The 20137-nt window shown below is 39.7% G+C and overlaps 1 protein-coding gene across 2 annotated transcripts; it reads left to right on the top strand.

Annotated features, from left to right (window-relative positions):
• Window positions 1-826: 826 nt before the first annotated feature.
• znfx1 (zinc finger, NFX1-type containing 1) lies at window positions 827-16667 on the top strand. 2 transcript variants are annotated; one of them, XM_008289471.1, is made up of 19 exons: window positions 827-917; window positions 1961-2032; window positions 2133-3028; window positions 3615-3849; window positions 4019-4371; window positions 4489-4668; window positions 5072-5178; window positions 6564-6802; window positions 6986-7117; window positions 7376-7524; window positions 7801-7944; window positions 8060-8165; window positions 8608-8834; window positions 9557-9696; window positions 10248-10380; window positions 10923-11090; window positions 12856-12966; window positions 13170-13265; window positions 13513-16667. In XM_008289471.1, the coding sequence occupies exons 2-19, from the start codon at window positions 1987-1989 to the stop codon at window positions 15964-15966; spliced, it is 5916 nt and encodes a 1971-aa protein (XP_008287693.1). In that variant the 5' UTR covers window positions 827-917; window positions 1961-1986; the 3' UTR covers window positions 15967-16667. The 2 variants fall into 2 exon arrangements, with proteins under 2 accessions (XP_008287693.1, XP_008287690.1); XM_008289468.1 differs by having other exon boundaries at window positions 8054-8165.
• Window positions 16668-20137: the final 3470 nt, after the last annotated feature.

Genomic DNA, 20137 nt, shown 5'->3' with positions numbered 1-20137 from the left:
TCTCTCCTCAGTTTTTGAGGATGGCCTGCTCTGGGCAGATATATGCATGTGTCTTATTCCTTGCATTTCTATATGATGGATTTACCTGTACTCCAAAGAACAGTCAGTGACTTGGAAATGTTCTTGTATCTGTCCACTGACCTATACTTTTCTGTTGTTCACAGAGTTGCCTTGTGAGTAATTTTAATCAATATAACTTGTTATTGATGAATAAAATTACCTTTATTTTTACATTTAGACATTTCTATTACTTTAACTGCAACTTAACTTTGACATAACACATACGGAATTGATGTGTCATTTGAAAATTTAAAAAATAAAATCATTTGATTATTGCCAGTTAATTTTGACTCTTTCTATGGTTTACCCTACATTTAGTGTTACCTTATTTGGGTATCTGCTATTTCTACTTCTTCATTACAACAGCCTAGAAATCTTTTAACCCAAAGGTAAATAATTACTTTTTACTTCAATGCTACATTTGCATTTGCTTTCAAAAACAAGCCTAATTTGCACATTCAGATTATTTATATATATATACTTAAACCACAAATATTCAAACACTGCTTTCACACAATAATGCATCAGCAATAAGGAGAATATCACAGTATGACTGAGACAGAAGCACTCTGCTGTATAATATCGCATATTAATTGTATAGCATTGTTGTAATTTTACAGTTGCAAATGCAAAGGATCACACAGTTCATCAGATAGCGATTTAATAAACAAATGTAATTATCTGAATTCCAACCTTCTAGGTGTGGTTGTTCTGATGAAACGAAAACGAAAATGACAAAGCATTTAAATAGCAGCTGAGCAGCCAGAGCCTCTGAGAAGCTGCGGAGTTTGGATCGAGAGGAGCAGACGCTGAAATCAGACTGACCTACTTCCTTAGTCGAGAGGATTTCATTCTCGGTAAGTTCTTTCTTTCTTTCTTTCTTTCTTTCTTTCTTTCTTTCTTTCTTTCTTTCTTTCTTTCTGTTCGTGGCGTTTGGAAAAGGATTTGAGATGCAGAGGCACATGTTTTTTTGTTGGTGTTTTTCAGATATGCTATGCTATATTGATAAATAAACATGTAAACTGATCATCAAAAATACACGTCAAACTTTGTAGAGCTGGACATTTAAACATTAATGTCAAGTGGATTTTTCGTTTAGGTGAGTTCTTTCTTTTTGTCTTTTTTACGTTGCGTTTGGGATGGAGCAGCCTTGTTTATGAAGAAATATTATTAAAATAAGACTGAGTTGTTGTTTTTTAAAAATTTTATTTATTTATTTTTTAAGCGTACTGATCATCGAAACTACACGTCATTTGCATTTAATAGCTCTGTTTGTGTAAAACCTTGGCGTGTCTCTACAATTCTAAACATATCAAAGGCATCCTGTTTCGTGATAAGCTCCCAGTCATTTCTGGTGAACAGAAACCTAAACTCCAGCTCAGTAGGTCAGCATCCAGTAGAGGGCGCACTATCCACTGGAGCTTAGTCATTGCACTTCTCTAAATGCAATGGAATAGACCGTTAGAATTCAAAACACCACCATGGTTCAGCTATAGCCTCATAATAGTGTGAAGCACTATGATGGACATTTAGATTTATGTCACAAAAAACAAAACATGCTTCATTTGACAATAAAATGACATGGAAAAACAATGGTTGCTTTCATTTTCTCAGAAGCTGCAAACAGTGGGATCATCCTCTCTTATCTGACTCATACACTCCTTTGACCTTGCAAATTATATTCTGTGTGTGTGTGTGTGTGTGTGTGTGTGTGTGTGTGTGTGGTGATGAAGAAGAGAGCACAGTACATCACAGTGATTGAAACCCATTCTCCTCACTGTGCGGTCTATTTTTATGGGCCCATGCAATACATCCTGCAGATTCTTTTTTCTTTTATTGTGCTTTAATGTGTTTTGCTTACTCTCCCTTTCCTTTCTTCCCTGCCACTTACCAACCACAGTTTTAAGAGCTACCACATGCGAGACCATGGACAGACTGACTTTAATAACGGGCAGAAGAGAACCTAATAATGGTAAGCGTTCTGTATGCGGTTGCAATCAAACAAAAACCTGAGCAACCAAGGCTTTCATTTTCAAGGTCTCATTATAGAAATGTTTTTTTTCTCCCCCTAGATATTGATACTGGACAAAATGCGAATGCCCATGGAGGCAGAGGGAGAAGACAAGGAAGTGCACAGGGAGATAGGGTGCGAGAACAAGGGGACAGAAGAAGAGCACAAAGTCGTGGGAGTAGTCAAGGTGAAAGGGAGGAAAGAGATAGAGGAGGTGAAGGGATGCGTGGGAGAGGAAGACGAGGAAGAGCAGAGGCATGGAAAGGAGGACAAAGAGGTGCCGGAAGAGGAGGCAGGGTGGAGACAGGTGAGGGAGGAGGAGGAGCAGCAGCAGGGAGATGGGGTGAAGGAGATGCACAAAGAGGAGACAGACAAGGAAGTGGGAATGAAAGGGAAGGTGCAGTGAGAAAGAGAGTACAGGGAAGAGGAAATGGAGAGCCAAGTGCAGCTGAGAGAGAAGGAGCAAGACAGGGGGTGGCAGATATGTGGGCAAGGAGAGGTGGACATAGCGTGGACAGAAGAGAAGGAAGGAGAGGTGAGAGAGGAAACGGTGCAAGGGGCTGGCAAGAGAAGAATGGAAGAAGATCAGATTCTGTAGGCACAGGTAGGGCACCACAGGGCAGAGGACTGGGCTATAAAAAACTGGAAGAACTCACAGAAAAAGACCCCTCCGAGGTGGCCATTACCCTCTCCTCAAACGCTGCCCTGCCGACTATGCTGAGTGAGGCAAAAATGAGGCAGGATCTGATCGAGCTTCTCTGCCTGGCACTGAGTAGAGCCTTCAAGTCACGGGCCGACAGAGGCACCCTGCAGCACCTGGGTGGCATCATAAAAGATTCAGGGTTCTTCCGCACCGTCCTGCCTCACTATCTGGTGGGCATGGTGTCAGAGTTCAACGCTGCCCGCAGAGCACAATACCCACGGCACCTGGAAAACATCCTGGTCATAGCATCAGAGGTAAAAAGAGAAATGAATGAGTAAAGCCAGTTGTGTAATAGCTTTAGCTGAAGGATAAATGAAGGGATACATGTAAAATACACTACGATTTTGCCTGCATTAAAATAACCGAGATGTCTTTAATAAAAGGTACAAATAGAAGTTTGCACAGTACAATGTATTCATTTTATCAAGGCCTTCTTTGCAGCAAAATTTGTTCTGTAATTGTAGTCGATGAAGTAAAATTGTAAGCAAAGGACAACGAAATCTCCAAATATGACTTTAAATAATTAATTTAAAAGCCTTTTTAAACCAGACAGCATTATCTATAACATTAAATAGTACTATCTAAATCAGAAAGAATCAAATTTTAAATTTGGAGGAATTTTCAAGTTTAATGCTTAAAAACGAGTTATACCCCTTGCATTTCAAACCGGTGAAAATAACAAAGACAAAAACACAACTCCAGAAATCTTGTGAAATTTATCACTACTGTAGAAATCCATCGCAGCTTAAAGCTTGTTGTGTAAATAGATTTTCCCCATGCTTTCTGTGTAATTCTTTCATTAAATACCTTTACTAACTGTCTTCAATATTTGCTTTTTAGGTGATCAGCACCTTCCCTGTGAGCTCCATCAAGACAGCGAGTATGCTACTGACCCTGCTCCAAGCCTCTATCTACAGCCTGAGGGCGTCAGGCGAGGAAATCAAGCCTCAGACAGAAGAAACCATAGAGAATCTTCAGGGCATAATTAAACACCTCCAGGATAGATCAAGGGAAGGTACCCTGCGCTCAGACAGGGATACGTATGCGCTCCTACCCACTGGTGGTGTAAACCCAGGTAATTAGCTTTCAGGGATATTTCTACTGGAATCATACATATATATTTTTCTATTACACATTTTGATAATCTGCCCTCAAGCCGACACTGCACAATTAGCCAGAACATCATCTGGCTGGTTTGTAAGTTTGGCAGTTTTAGTGACAAACTCTCACTATTTGTAACCCAGGTGAAGAAGAAGAGCAAGATTTCAGGTCCATACCAATCTACCCAACTCTGGAGGAGTTTCAGCAGGACCACAGGCCGTTCCTTAGACCCAACCTCACCTCCCAGCGTTATACAAACACCCACATCTACCTGGATACGCACTTCCGGCTGCTCAGAGAAGACTTTGTGCGACCACTCCGTGAGGGGATCCATCAGTTGCTCCAGAATCAGATGAACATGGGACGGACTGATACGCCGCTGAGGACAAAGCGCTTTGATGACATCCGATTATATTTTGACACACAGCTGATGGTGCCCAAATGCACACAGACAGGCATTGGCTACATAGTCCAGTTTGACACTAAGCCACTTCAGGTTAGCCTTTAAATGGATTGACATGTTAAAACCTATTTTTGTCATTTCCTATTTAAATATTGAATATAAAGACATATAAAAACATGCATATTAACAATACTTTCATTTTCCCCACAGTTTGTATGCTGGGAAAACTCCAAGAGGCTGATTTTTGGCTCTCTGGTCTGCTTGTCGTGTGATAATTTCGAGACCTTCTTGTTTGCGACAGTGTCTGATCGAGACCCCAAAGCCCTGAAGAAAGGACTGGTCCAGATTACCTTCACAGAGGAAAGCAGATATAAGTTGACCAGAATTCAGGTGTGACTGTGCATTGTGTGTAACACCTACTGATAGGGGCAGAATGCAGGCAGTTGCTGAGGATACATGATGTTACAGTCTGATTTTGGCCACTTAATTTACAAAACTTATTATTGAAACGTACATTGAGTATCCAGTTTTTTAGGTACACCTGTTAAAATACTTAAGGATGTTTTCAATATTTAATATACCCTGTAAATGGTGAAATAAACGGGGTGAGCAAAATAACAAAACATCCACTTAGCATAACTATAACACGCTATACTACAGCCTCTAGAAGTGTAATTAATGCCTTGCTGAGATGATGCAGAATGTAACATGCAGGAAAGGAACCAGGTGGAGGGCATTATAGTGTTATGTGTAGTAATTATACAAATAAGTACATTTTTTTTATATCTCACAGAGAGATCAGTTGTTCGTGATGGTTGAAACAACTGCCTACTTTGAGGCCTATCGGTATGTTCTAGAGGGCCTACAGGAGCAGGAGGAGGCCGACCTGCCCTTTCAGAGGTAAGAGAGTGTGTGTGTGTGTGTGTGTGCTGTACAGGAGTGTTGGATTTCTTGTTTATTTTTTTGTCAAGGCCATAGTTTTTACAAAAATCCTACAGCACTTTCAAAACAATTCTCGTGTATATTTTTGATAGGGCTGTGTGGGGGTGAAAAGGTAAAAAGCAAGTTCAGCAATCACGCCCGTAATTGGCATGAGCCATCTCACTATTCCCAAAAAGCTGCCATGCATGGATGCGTTCAAATGCTGGTTTATTGTCTGTACCGCCAGTGCCCTTCACAGAAACTGAAAAACAATATATTATATTTGTTGGCCATCTGTCTCCCTAAGTGATAGAACATTAAACTGGTTCCCTCAGAGCTGCAGTGCCTATAAAGTATTCACTCCCCTTGGAAGTTTTTAACCTTTTATTGCTTTTCAACATTGAATTGTAGTCACTTTCTTTCTTTCTTTCTTTCTTTCTTTCTTTCTTTCTTTCTTTCTTTCTTTCTTTCTTTCTTTCTTTCTTTTTTTTTCAAGAATTTACAAAAAAAGTAATGTCCATTATTAAAAAATAGAAAACAAAAAATAATTGATTGTTTCACCTTTTCAAGTAAATACGTAGTAGAGTTTCACTTTGGCTGCATTTACAGCATTGAACCTGTTTGGATAGATCTCAATCAGTCCTGCACATCTGGACACTGCAATTTAACCCCATTCATTTTTTTCGCAAAACTACCAAAGCTCTGTGAGGTTGAACAAGGAACGTAAGTGAACAGCCGTGATAAGTCTAGCCACAAATTCTCAGTTGGATAAAGTCTGGGCTCTGACTCGGTCACTCCAGAACATTCACTCTGTTGTCTTTAAACCCTTTGTATGTAGCTTTGGCTGTATGCTTTTAGGTCATTGTCTTGCTTGTAAGCAAATATTCTCCCAAGTCGCAGTTCACTTGCAGACCGTATCAGGTGAATTTCCTATACTGTGCTGCATTCATTTTAACCTCTGCCTTTACAGAAGGTATTTGGAGATCAGTTCCTCCATTCTTCCACTGTTTTCCATTGTTTTTCATAGCAAAATTCATGGTGCTTTTGAGCTTGCACTTAAAGCAAGCCTATGCAGCATCTAGAAGAAACATAACTCCTATTTTTACGAATAAAAATTATAATGCACATGCAATAAAATGCAAACTTGCATTCAGTGTACTTGGTGGGGTTGATGCTAAAACCATTCTCTTGGTTGAACTAACTCATGTTAGCTGATTTTAGCCAATGCAGTGGCTGTTGTTCAGCTAAGTGATATAATAAACTGATCTTTTAAATGATTATAATAGTGAATTTTACTGTAAATTTTAAATTCAAAGATTCTTTCTTTCGAGAAACATATTAATAAGGTTCACCAATGCTTCCAGGTACATTGTGGAGTGCAGCACAGAAGTGCGACCACCATCTTATCTGCAAAGAAAAGACAGTTATGACCTGTCATCCATTGCTGACCCTAACTACAAGGACAGAATGCTGCCCTTTCACAGCCTGAAAGCAGAGGCTTGGCCAAAAATGGAAGAGCTGGGGCTGGATGAATCTCAGATGAGAGCCTTCCAGCTGGCCCTCACAAAGGAGCTGGCCATCATACAGGGACCCCCTGGCACTGGTAATAATTTCAAATTTAATGTCATTGTTTGAGGTATCACTTCATTCATTTGTGAATGAAACGTGTATGTGTAAATGTACTTTACATATTTTTCGAAAATGACAGAATCCAAAGAAATGCAAAGTTAAATGTTGTCCTACAATACATAAAAATCAAGCTTTTCTATGGCTCCCTTTTTCTCAGGAAAAACCTTTGTTGGCCTCAAGATTGCTCAGGCTCTGCTGACCAATCAAAGCCTCTGGAGAGATGAACTTGGCACAGCTCCGATGCTGGTAGTGTGTTACACTAACCATGCCCTGGATCAGTTCCTTGAGGGTAAACACAGACGCCTGTTCATAATAGCATCCAGTCTGTTGTATTTATTACTTAAATGTTTTGGTCAGGTCACTTGTCAAGGAAAAATGCGTCTTTATTCCAAATACAGATAATAATTTTTGGACATCTACTTCAAGTTGTATTTAATAATTTTTCAATGCACGCTCCTGATCTGTGCCCCGGAATGGATAATGAAATACAAATAGGCTTTCAGTTTTATTGGATGTGATGTGCATTCTGTTTGACTCTGCATTTCAGGTATTCATAAATTTCTGCAGAAGGGCATAGTGAGAGTAGGAGGTCGCAGCAACAGTGAGATCCTGAAGCAGTTTAATCTAAGGGAACTGACCCAGTCACACAACTTCAGACGAACGCTGCCGTCTCACCTGCGTGGTGCATATAATGAGGTGAGCTCATGCTAATTAAACTGCAGGGGGAATCTTAGAACTTAACTTGATGTGTCAAGTTGTTGGCTATATGAAAAGATATAATAGGTTCAAGTAATTCACAAAAAGTAGACTGATGCTTTTTGCTATAGAAGCCTTACATTTATCCAATGGATGTCTTGTTTTGCACATTATCTACTTAAGTCACTCAGTACATCATATGTTTCATGTTACATCGCTTTAAGTAATGCAGTATTTTAAAGACATCCTTGTGTGCTTTCTCCACTTGTTCAACAGATTCATAAGCAGCTGTGTCAGGAGGAGAGGGAGCTCCAGGAACAGAGCATAAAGCTGGAGTGTTCTCTGAAAGGTGTAATTCGTGAAAGCTTCTTACAGAGGTTCATTTCAAACCAACACTGGGACAGTCTGCATCTACGACCTGTGAGCCATATTCAATAAGAAATCCGTATTTAATGCATGTGTGTAACCTGAGCTAGTTAGACAAAATAGAAAGCAATGCAAACTCATCTGTCTTTTTAATGATTTGTAGACACAGGGTGGATTTGAGATCCCGACTGAGAAGAAGAATGGTTTGATGATGGAGTGGTTGGGTTTGGGTTCCACCGTCGTCCTGCAGAGGGAGACAGAGTATGGATATGAAGGTGTGTTTGTTACTCCAAGTGGTGTCACTGAAACAGTGGAGTATTTAATAACTGTCTAACAAACCTGTGAAAGTGAAGACTTAAAACAGCAAAAATGAAAATCAAAACTTAAACTATAGCAGTTACATCAGGATTATGTTGCTGAATAATAATAAATATCCAACACCTAGATCAGCTCGTCAGTATCAGTATGTAAAGATTATATACAACATGAACCATTTATCATGGAAAACACAACACATACAGTATATTGAATTATTGCATTATTTATCCCTCACTCATACCTCATGCCTGTTATCCTTCTGTATGTGAGTATCTTATGCCTTATTATGCTCCATGCTACTTTATAAGTTGTCAGTAAAAAACAATAACATGTGCAGTTATTGCACTTTGAGAATAGAATAATTCCCATGCTGATACTCACTTGAATGTGTTACAACAGAGGAAGCAATGGAGGTGGATGAAGAGGACCTCATTGAAATCGCAGAGGAGGCAGATCTGATCCAGGCAGAGAGGATTATCGAAGACAACTTTGATCCCAGAGGTGGTAGAGATGGCAGGAAGAAGGAAGACATGGAGGAGGCTGTCAGAGCAGTGGAAGAGCTGATGCTGGCTATGAACCTGGATAAAGCTGACATACAGGCTGAACAGCGTGAGGAAGAATGGAAGGTAAAATTAGGAGATTTTTCTTTCACAGTTTAACATTTTTGCAGTACCCGTTCAATCAGACAAATGGATTTGAGAGCACTTTCATTTAGAAACAATGTTGGATTGGTTTTACATTGATTTAATAGATGTATGCTCATGCTTTGATTAATTCCAAGAGCTGACCAATAGAGCCATATCATTACAGGTTTAGCTTTCCAACATGTTATTTAAATCCATGTTTGTTCATCTTCCTGTTGTTGGCGCATTGCTTAATTTTCTTGGCATCATTACTGCCACCAACTGTTATGCAATAGAATAGCCTAAGGTTATTGGCAGTAGTGTGTCACAAATCACCTGCTTTATACACATGCATGCTTTTTCAGGACACTACTCATAAAACTCTTAAAGGCTCCAGCCCCTTCGCAACCCTAGTGAGGATTAAGCGGTGTATAGATAATGGATGGATGGATGGTTAGCTAATGTGATTTCCAAAGGAGACTCTTGTCAAAATGTTAAAACTTCTTTACCACGATGCACCTCTCCACCACTGTTGTTCCAAATACTCAAAGTTTATCCCTTTTTCATCATGCTACATCTTCCGTATACTTCATCAAAACATCATCCTCTATGATGTTGCTTTTTCATCTCAGTCAAACTGAGTTGTTTTATTTTAATTTGTTTGAATCAAAACAGATAAGATGACAGTCTGAGGTTCAAAGTCTATCCTACCCTGATCTGTGCAGATACAAGGAGCCCAAAGGAAAAAGATGAAGAACAGAATCAAGAAAGAGCTAGGGAAGACCTCAGCTATGACTGAACTGGAGGAAAGAAACGTCTTGGATGTGTGGACTCTTAGTCTGCAAGACAGATGGAGGCTCTATCGGTAGGTCTTTGATTTTCTGTCTTTTATTCACTATGCACCTCTTTTTCAACTCTTCCCCTATAATCTCTTATAATTTATACATCTCCTGAAATATTTCTTTCATTTCTGTTGTCCTTCCTTGTCTATTTTTCTTCCTTCTTCTGCTTTGCTCCTCTCATCCCCTAAGCGACCTTCGTCTCGTAGAAGTAGTATATTCCCAGTGCGTATAATTAAGTCAAGTAATCACAAGGAAAACATATCCCAGAGGATCTTCTCACCACAGAGAGCCAAGACCTAACTCCAAACTTCTGTTATTGTGGAACTTGACTGTAAGGACTCATGTTTGCACAGTCATAGGTATCATTTAACTAACAAATAAGGCAATTTTCTTCCAAGACACATATAATACGTTTACCTACACTATTATATCACGTATCACAGCATTATGCTCCCCCCCCCAGCATAAGCTCTCTGTGTTCCTAACAGATGCTAAGAATGAGTCTCAAGTCTTCAGTATAATTGTTTCATTTGTTACAGTGTTGGACCATTATTAACTGACTTTGTATCTGCAGGTTGTGGGTGTCGCGCTACAGGGTGGAGCTTAACACCAGAGCTCTCACTTCTGAACAGGCCTATCAGAATGCAGTGGACAGACTGGCTGATGTAAAACGACACGAAAACCTCTGTCTTCTTAGAGACGCCACGGTACAGAATAACTGGAGTCTTAAATAGTGGGAATAAGAGTGTTTTCTGGTCCTACCACAGACCTTTTAGTCAAAATGTCCTTAAATTAAATGTACCTGATGTAAAGTAATGAGAAGTAAACATATAATTTGATGTGATATAATACATTACTGTTCTCTTCTTTATCAAAAACGAAGTTATACTCAGTTAACATATTAACATTAATGGAAAGTTTTGAGTTATGCGTCCAAGCTTCATAATTGTGGTCCAGAGATGTAAATGGTGTCAATCTTCTCGTCTAGCAAGCAGCAAGAAAGAAAAACTGTGTAATAAATGACATTGAAAAAACTAGACAGAACTGGGGGGCTCAGGTATAACAGGTTGATGAAAGCTGAGTTATAGACACACCGTCCCAAAAAGTCCATTAAATACACTGGTAGTACAATAAGTAATAATATACTTGTAATTTCAGCAATGTAACAGAATATTGCAATAGAATAGTGATAAAAAGCCGAGTTGATAAGCTAGTATTGTGTGTAAATAAACGTGTACCTGTCTATCAGGTTATTGGCATGACAACAACAGGAGCGGCCAAGTTCCGTAAGACACTGCAGCAAGTGCGTCCACGCCTGGTGATCGTAGAAGAGGCTGCAGAGGTTCTTGAGGCTCACACCATCACCACGCTGAGCCAAGCATGCCAACACCTCATCCTCATTGGCGACCACCAGCAGGTAAGAGCTCTCGCAGACACAAAAAAGGGCAATGCTTCCTGAACTCCTAGCGGGCTTCCATCTCATTAAACTCAGCATAACTGTTTTTTGTACTGCTGTGTTTTTAACAACACCACAACACCTCGAACTGAATTTTCCCATTTACATGCCTAGGTAAACATTCAGAGGACAGCGTATCACAAGGGATTTTGTGCGTTTGTGTTGCTTTCTGTATTTGTTGCATTTGTCTGTTTTGCCTTGAGAGAAATGGCAAAAACAGCATCCTAGCCATTACAAGAGACAGAGCAGAGAAGAGTGAGGAGTGATATGCTGGACACCAGTACACTATTATACAACTACTTGTCAGGGCCTGCCAAGGACATATGGCCAGGCAGCCTGTCTAGCAATCTGCAGCATGTGATCGCAGCAACACACAGTTCTATCACACATCTCAATATTCAGTCCCAGTTTCTTCTTGCTGTGTAACTTGTATCTGCTCTGAACTAATATTTGTTTGTTGTACCCTGTTTATGTATGGATTTATGCATGTATTTGCCTACATAAACAAACCCGAATTCCTACAGTTTTACAGAAAGTTCAGCAAGTATAAGAAGTGAATTTTAAATAGAATTTGATTTAAAATTGTTTTTATTTAAACCCCGACTTGGAAATCAATAGCCATTTTTTATACATTGCGTACATCCGATTAATATGAAAAGTAATTTACCACTCTGCCCGAGGCTTCACTGTTTTCTACAACTCAGTGCAATTAAATGTTCCAGACAAATGTTGACTATGTTTGACTAACTTGTAAGCAAACACATAAACATTGAATCATCTTTAATATATCAATTTAACGTATGATCAGCTTAATTAGTACAGATGTGGTACAAAAAAAGAGATGTGTATAGAAAACAGATCATTCTGATGGCACTTATCTGAGTTAGTCTGTTTTTTTTTTTGTTGTTGTTTTTTTTGATAGGTTTAAAGCATTTGATAATATTTATTTTGACTCCACGAGCAAGTATTCAGAGCTTTGTTTTTGTGGAACCCAAACCTGAGCATGTAATGGAGGTGGATGGATCACACTTTCCAAGTAAAATAAGCTTTGGCATTGTTGTGCTGTTCATTAATCACAGGTTTGGTGTTGAATCTAGCGGAACACAATGCTTCACATTTATACTAGAATTTGTCTTGCCTCCCCCACACCCCTCCCACATACATGCACAATCACACTCTGTCCTCTCGCTAAATTAGATTTGCACACACACACACACACACACACACACACACACACACACATATAGGCAAAGCAGCAAAAAACCTAACAGGACAGCAAAAGAAAGTTAGAGTACATTTGCATACATTCTATATTCCCATCTCGTCACTCTAAAGGACAAACCCAGAGCAGAAAATTGTTTCTAGGTTTGCTACAGATTCTCACCTGTGTGTAGGAACTGGATAATTATCAGTAAACTACAAATTATTGGATCAACCTAAACACGTGATCAGGAAAGACATCTATCCGTTCTTTACTTCGATTACGTATAAGTTATGTTGAACTATCTAATGCAATTAAATGTGTTAATCTAGTTCAGGAAACCTTACAGTTTACCTTAATCACCACCTTTATGAAAAAAGGCAAACCCTGAAAATAGGCAAGAGTCCATTTTAAATTTCAGGTACATAAATGTATATATTATTTTTTTCAAATCGTTTAAAAAAAAAAAAGAAAGAAAAAAAAGAAGTTGCATTAAAATTATTTAAACATATGATTTTCCTTCAGCTGCGCCCCAGTGCCACAGTGTTCGATCTTGCTAAGAACTTCAACCTGGAGATGTCCATGTTTGAGAGGCTTGTGAAGATGGGGCTGCCTTACATCAGACTCAACTACCAGGTTTGTGCTTCTACAAATATTCGTCTACTGAACTTTTTGCCAAAGCAATTGATGAAAATGTTAATGATGTAGTCAAACACAGAGCTGAAAGCGATAGACTTTTATTGCTGCGCTTTTGTGTGTGTTTGCAGTTGTGCATACACGCCAGCATGTCTTTGTGATTTCCTTCTCTGTCTCAGTTGCTGTTTTTGTTTGGTTTCCAGCATCGCATGAGGCCAGAAATTGCCCGTCTGCTGACCCCACACATCTACACAGAGCTCGAAAACCATCCCTCTGTGTTGGACTATGAAAACATAAAGGTATGTATTGTGATTTGACTCCTGCAGCGTCTTCATTCAGTTGGTTTTTCTCACCGGTAAATATCTATTTCCCTGCCTGCAAAAAAAAAAAAAAAAAAAGTGTTTTTTTTGCATTTAAATCATACAAAATTTANTTTTTTTTGCATTTAAATCATACAAAATTTAGCAACACAAAAATTGTAAATATCTAAAAATAACATGGAATATGTTTTATTAAGTGCTTTATTATTATTATTTTTTTTTACAGGGTCTTAAAACCAATTTATTTTTTGTGGAGCACAGCCACCTGGAAGAAGAGATCAAAGATGGAAGAAGCCATCAGAACCTTCATGAGGCAAAGTTTGTTGTTGCTTTTTGCCGCTATCTTCTCTTGCAGGAATACAAACCAGAGCAAATTACCATCCTTACAACCTACACTGGCCAACTCCACTGTCTACGCAAACTTATGCCTGCCAAGGAGTTTTCAGGGGTCAAAGTGCATGTAGTAGACAAGTACCAGGGAGAAGAGAATGACATTGTTTTGCTGTCTCTGGTCCGTAGCAACCCGCAGGGAAAAGTTGGCTTTTTGAACATTCCCAACCGTGTCTGTGTAGCCTTGTCACGTGCCAAGAAAGCTCTCTACTGTATTGGCAACAGTGCAATGCTCAGCCAAGTTAAACTGTGGAGCAACATCTTCCACACCTTGAGGGAGAATGACCAGGTTGGGCAGGCTCTGACCCTGTGCTGCCAGAATCATCCGGATCGTCAGGTCAAAGCATCTAGTGCTGAGGACTTCAAACAAGCACCTGAAGGGGGCTGCACCCAGCCTTGTGAGTTCCGTTTGGAATGTGGCCATGTTTGCTCAAGAGTCTGTCACCCGTATGACCAAGAGCACAAGGAGTACAAGTGTGTCAAGAACTGCCAAAAGATTTTATGTGAACAGGGACACAAGTGCACACTTGTGTGCTATAAACCATGTCCAAAGCAATGTCCAGTGAAGGTTGAAAAGATCATACCCCGGTGTCAACACACACAAATGGTTCCATGCCACCAGGACCCAGAAAAATTTGAATGCCAGAAGCCCTGCCAGAAGTTGCTTCCCTGTGGACATCCATGTGATTCAGTCTGTGGGGCACCATGCACCAGTAGATGCATGGTGAAGGTCCCTTTAAGGCTCAAATGTGGACACAGCCAGCAAGATGCTTGCTTTTACAAAACACACATGGAGCAACCTGAATGCAGGACCCCATGTGAGCACCAGCTACAATGTGGTCATGCCTGTCATGGTACCTGTAGCAAATGTTATCAGGGGCGCTTCCACTTCCCTTGTTTTCACAAATGTGAGCGTCTCCTGATTTGTTCTCACAAATGCAGCAAGCCTTGCACGAACAATTGCCCCCCCTGTCAGAGAAATTGTGAGAACTGCTGTGTCCACAGTAGATGTATGAAGCGATGCGGGGAGCCTTGTGCTCCTTGCGTTGAGCCATGCGCCTGGAATTGTCCTCACCAGAACTGCAGTAAGCTTTGCCATGAGCCATGTGATCGTCCGCCATGCACCCAACCCTGTGCCATGATCCTGAATTGCGGCCACCCATGCATAGGCCTGTGTGGCGACAAATGTCCCAGCAAATGTCGCATCTGTGATTACGATGAGGTCACTGAGATCTTCTTTGGCACTGAAGATGAGCCTGACGCTCGCTTCATTCAGCTAGAGGACTGTGGACACATCATTGAATACACAGCCATGGATACATACATGGGAATGGAGGACAGCAACCAGGCAAATGAAGGACAGCAGGTGGCCATAAAACTCAAGGAATGTCCCAAGTGCCGAACTCCAATCCGTAAGAATCTACGCTATGGATCTCACATCAACCGCAGTCTGGCTGAGATTGAGATGGTCAAGAAGAAGATAAATGAACAGCAGCCAGATATTGAAGAGCGCAGAGAGACCCTTCAAGACCAGTGGGAGGAAAACCTTCACCTCCATGAAATGCATGAGCAAGGGGAATATATACATATCAAGATCAGACTGGAAAAAAACAATCTCACAGCAAATGATCTTTGGGTCTTAGAAAACAAGATGGATTTCCTAATAAGAGTTGAAAAGCTACTTAAGATCGAAAAGGAAAACATGTTGTCCAGGCATGGCTTCAGGTTTAAGAAGAATGTTGCAGAGTTTGCGGGCTGGCTCAAAGCCTACCACCAAAACTTCACAGACCAACAGGTTTTTGACTTGCAGAGAGAGCTAGGGAGACTCACCCTCTTGGCTGAACTCAATGCCCGTTGCAATTTAGCAGACCAGAGAGGACAAGCTGACAAAATTCAATCTGAGGCACAAAAAATAAGAGATGTTCTAGAAATGCCTGGCCAATTCACTGAGCAAGACCAATGCAGAGTAAAAGAAGCCTTACAGGAACTAGACAAGAAGCTGCCACTCACAGGCTTGGGGATCAGTGAAGAAGAGAGAAAGATGATCGTCTCCGCCATGAAAATGCCACCTGGACACTGGTACAAATGTCCTAATGGCCACGTCTATGTTATCACAGAGTGTGGGGGGGCTATGGAAAGGCGGCGTTGCCCTGATTGTAATGCTACTATTGGTGGGGAAAGCCACAGACTTGACAGTAGCAACCAAGTTGCCTCAGAAATGGATGGGGCACAGCACCCTGCCTGGTCTGAAGCATACAACCTTCCAAACTTTGGTCGCCTTAACTTGTAAAAGCCAAGCCTTAGAGAAGTATGTTGCCTTTACAGCCTTGAGTGGCAACACGTTCTGATTTTACTGTAATGGCCAGTTAAACTCATGCTAGACAAGGAGGGACATTTACAAACTTCATGGCACCTAAAGAAAACTACTTGCATGTTTGGCTTTGCAGCATTCAAGGCACTTGAATAGGATATTCATGAGGACTATGCATGGGATCACATTCTTCTTCTTCTTCTTTTTTTTTTTTTACATGAAATACACTTTTTAAACCTTTATTGAAAATGCAGACTTTAATAGTATGATAGCAATTATCTGTGTTACTGTATTATTATCAAATATCCCTTATGCTTTCTACCATTAATAGATGTTACCTTGTATCAAGTTCTACTTCATGGAAGTTTGTTCTGTTGTGTGATTAGTGTTTTTTTTTTTTTTTTTTTTAACACTATGATGCAGAAATTATTCTCCCAGGATCTACAACAAGTCTTAGAATACGTGATGGAAGGTAGCTTTTAATGGCAAACTTCCCAATTTAGACTTGATTGATGACTATAACCCTTCTGATATGTTCAGGAGTCTTGTACCAGTTGTTGTCCTGTACCTTAACAATAGGTGGCAGTAAAACACTGTAAAATAACATACAGATATCATTTGACAGTTATTATGCATGCAGCATGTTTATACAAGAATAAAAATATCTGGACTTACAAGCATATTCTTGCATTTCTTTTGCACACACATGCCATAATTTGAGAAATACCATCAGCCAGACCAGTGTTCAAATAACATGTTTCTAAAAATGTAATTGGAGTTACACTGTATGTTGCTTGTTTTCTTTTTCTTTTTTTTCCTTTTTTTAAGTCTGAGAGCAATAAGCTTAGCTGAAGTGATCAACATATTAACTGTAATGCTGATACATATTGTATGTGCTTTAAAAAAAAAAGAATATACATATATATATATACACACACATATATGTATAAGGGAATTATCATTATTTGGAAATTATTATAAGAAATGCTATTCTGCAGAAATATTTTTCTAGCTAATGCATGAGGAAAAGGTCTTCTCCTCACCATTATAACAAATCTGAATTATTTTCTTTCTCCCTCTCGCTCTCATAAACACACACTGAGCTAATATCAGCCCGAGAGGAACATTTGTGTCTGTAACAGGACATCATTGGCAGCAAAGCCCAAGAAACAACCCTGAAATAGCTACAATTCCTCTTCACTACTATACAGGACTCACAGTCGCTGAGTTTCATTTTGTCGTTTTGTAACAGCTTGCATCACTTTATTACATGATAAATGTATCCCTGTCACAAAATCAGCTCCAATGCAAACTGTGCTGTCTGCAGGGGGAAAAGGAACAACAAAAATGTGCTGTCAAGACAAGTGTTAAAATTGAGCAAACTTTAAAAGCTTGCCACTCTCTCAGTATTTATAGGATTCAAGCACCAGGTTGAGAGAGAGAGCTGGACGAAAGGCGGTACCAGAGAAAAATGGTAATATCCTGCAGGAGCGTCTCATCTATCATGTCAGATGGCCTTAAAATATGTTATTGTCAGAGTTTTCAGCTAGTGTGCCTCTGCAATAAAAACTACCAGGTCGACCCCTATCCCGTCCAACATATAATATGTGGTTTGATTACTGTGGTTTGAAACATTTAGTAATAGAAAATTCACTTGATATCTGTAATTTTTTCCACAATTTCGATCTACAAAAGGTGTGCTAAAGTTTTACTAGGTTGGTTAAACAGCAAAGTTGCCACTCTTCCCATTATACCACACATCCTTTTGATGTGCAGTATATGGTTCAGAGGTTTTAGAGCTTAATCCAGCCTTCCTGGATGCATGAGAATGTACCAATTCAGGGGAAGGCTTGAATTTGCGCATCCTTACCAAGAGTTAAATGACAGTAAATATAAATGATGGGAATGTGTTGTGTAATTATGCGTTAAAACAACAGTTTTAAACAACATGTTTTAACACATAATTGGATTCTAAAATATACATTTTACAATTGTTTTTGCAGGTTAAGCAGATATTAGATGATTGTGTCTTATCTTGTCTTATCTGGTTGAAAGGTGAGTTCATACAGATGCAGCAAAGCAAGCTCCAAAGTATGGAAGCATGTGATGTTCAGGTTGAATTTTGTCAAGAATTAAATTTAAAAGTCTATTTTTTATGACAACCAAAACTACAGAAAGCCTGTTTGAAACTTTCGTTTGCAAAGAATCTCCAAGGCCACTGGTAAGGCTTGAATAGGAACCAGAGAGTTTGCAATTATGAAACTTGAAAGTAAGAATGCAAGTGTGTAATGATGAAAAGCACTGCCAAAGTACTATAAACTGTTAACTTGTTGTATAAGTCAAGTGTTATAACAGATTTAAGTGCCCTCTTAGAGAAGCTTCCACTTTTAAGTATATGCTGTTCTTTCATTCAATATAATTTTTCTGTGATATGTTTCGCTTGTATTCCATATCATGCAATCGTGGTCTTAAATCAATAAATTCTGACTCAGAAATTGCAATTTTATTTTCAGCTGGTTTTGATAGAATCGCTTTTAACTCGTTGCATTTCAGAGTCAGCCATAGGAAAAAAAAGAAAAAGAAAAAAAAGCTCAATATAATCTACTTCTGAGAAAAAGCAACAAGGTTTATATTCACAGAATGAACCGTTGGTATTATGCTGGCTAAGGGTAATGGGTTTGTATTATCAGAAAATTGCTCATTAATGTTCCCTTGGAGGCATTTCATCAGTAAAGTAGGTTGCAGTGCAAAGTTTCTACTAGACAGAAATTGTGTGTGATGCGGTGTCACAGACGGAGTACACAACCTTGCGTCTTTTGGCCGAAGATCTGAAGCAAAGTTGCCAAAACATTAGCCCTCGGTATCAAGCATTACCTTCAAGCCCCTTCATGTGCTCTCCATGTCTCTATGTTAAATAATAAATGAGAGGTTGTTTACATGGTTGTCCTCCAGAGAAGTTGTCTTTTAACTTTGTTACTGCACTGCATAATTGCAGCATATTTCTTCATGCAAATGATTACACACATCTTGCAAATGTAGGGATTTATACAGACATTTTTTCCTTAAATAACTGCACTGATTGAAGTTTCCTGTATTTTCACACCTCATGATTTCAGGAAAAAAAAAGGACTCTTTCAACATTTGCGCTTTGAAGTGTTTTCAGTCACCTTCCGCTTTTTACATTTTTAAATTTTTTATTTTATTTTTTTTTACTTTTGCCTTCTGAATTCATCTGGCACTCTTTTTGGGGTAACTTCCATTCTTAAACAGAGGTCACAATTTCAGAAAATATCACCTTCTTTTGCCTCAACAGTCCCACGGGCTGTAATTTCTTCCAAATTTGTTAGCAACCTCAGGTGTGAGTGTCTGACCGAGCAGATCACTGGGCCTTTTCTCTTTCCGGCCCGAAAGTGGCAGACTCACTCAGGCTCAACTGGCCTCCCATCCCTGGCCATCATTCCCACAGGTGCTTGGGGCGCTGTTAACATGCTGTTCACTTCCCAGTGGATTTGACTGATCCCCATCTACTGGACCGGAGAGAGTAAGCCACACAAAGCGATAGACAGTGAGACAAGCAGAAACTAAGGCCCACACACATCCACACAGACAGAGGAAGCAGAGACGAAGATAAAATCAAGGGGAAAACAGTGAGATTGGATGGTAAGAGGATGTACTGGACTGACTGACTGATCTGTTTTCAGTCCACCAGAGACTCTGCTGATATAGGAATGAAGACAGAGCTAGAGAGAGACACAGACAGAGAAGGATGATATGGAGGGAGAATATGCCCAATTTGATATGAAGTGAATGGAGTAGTTTGACTGATCCTCCTCTCCACCGGACCACTGAATGTATTGGGGGAGAAAGATATTCAGGCCGACAGATAGGAAGAGAAAAATCAAGATCAAAAGATGAAAAAAATACAAAGGTATATGGTGAGAGAAAATGTGAATAGGGGTTAAAATTTGTGCAGGAACTAAAAACCAGCAAGAACAAAAGTGAGGCTGACATTTCTGATTCAGCTTGTCAGACTCAGCTCTAAATTGTCAAACTTGCCTTCATACTTTGTCAGCCTCAGCTGTACTTAAAAAGTTATGCTATAAGGTAGAACATTTTCATAGATCCAGCATATGAGGAGTCACCAACAGGC

Source organism: Stegastes partitus, unplaced genomic scaffold (genome assembly GCF_000690725.1).
Source record: "Stegastes partitus isolate 25-593 unplaced genomic scaffold, Stegastes_partitus-1.0.2 Scaffold617, whole genome shotgun sequence".
In the NCBI taxonomy this organism is placed as follows: domain Eukaryota; kingdom Metazoa; phylum Chordata; class Actinopteri; family Pomacentridae; genus Stegastes; species Stegastes partitus.
Note: the sequence above shows the minus strand (reverse complement) of the source record. Positions and strands in the feature narration are given on the sequence as shown.

What these genes read in the sequence shown, in the direction of transcription:
- znfx1 (XM_008289468.1), top strand. Translation starts at nt 1,987, where the DNA reads ATGGACAGACTGACTTTAATAACGGGCAGAAGAGAACCTAATAATG. An exon ending in ATAAGTTGACCAGAATTCAG is followed by an intron (nt 4,669 to 5,071) that starts GTGTGACTGTGC and finishes TATATCTCACAG; the next exon opens with AGAGATCAGTTGTTCGTGAT. An exon ending in GCCGACCTGCCCTTTCAGAG is followed by an intron (nt 5,179 to 6,563) that starts GTAAGAGAGTGT and finishes CAATGCTTCCAG; the next exon opens with GTACATTGTGGAGTGCAGCA.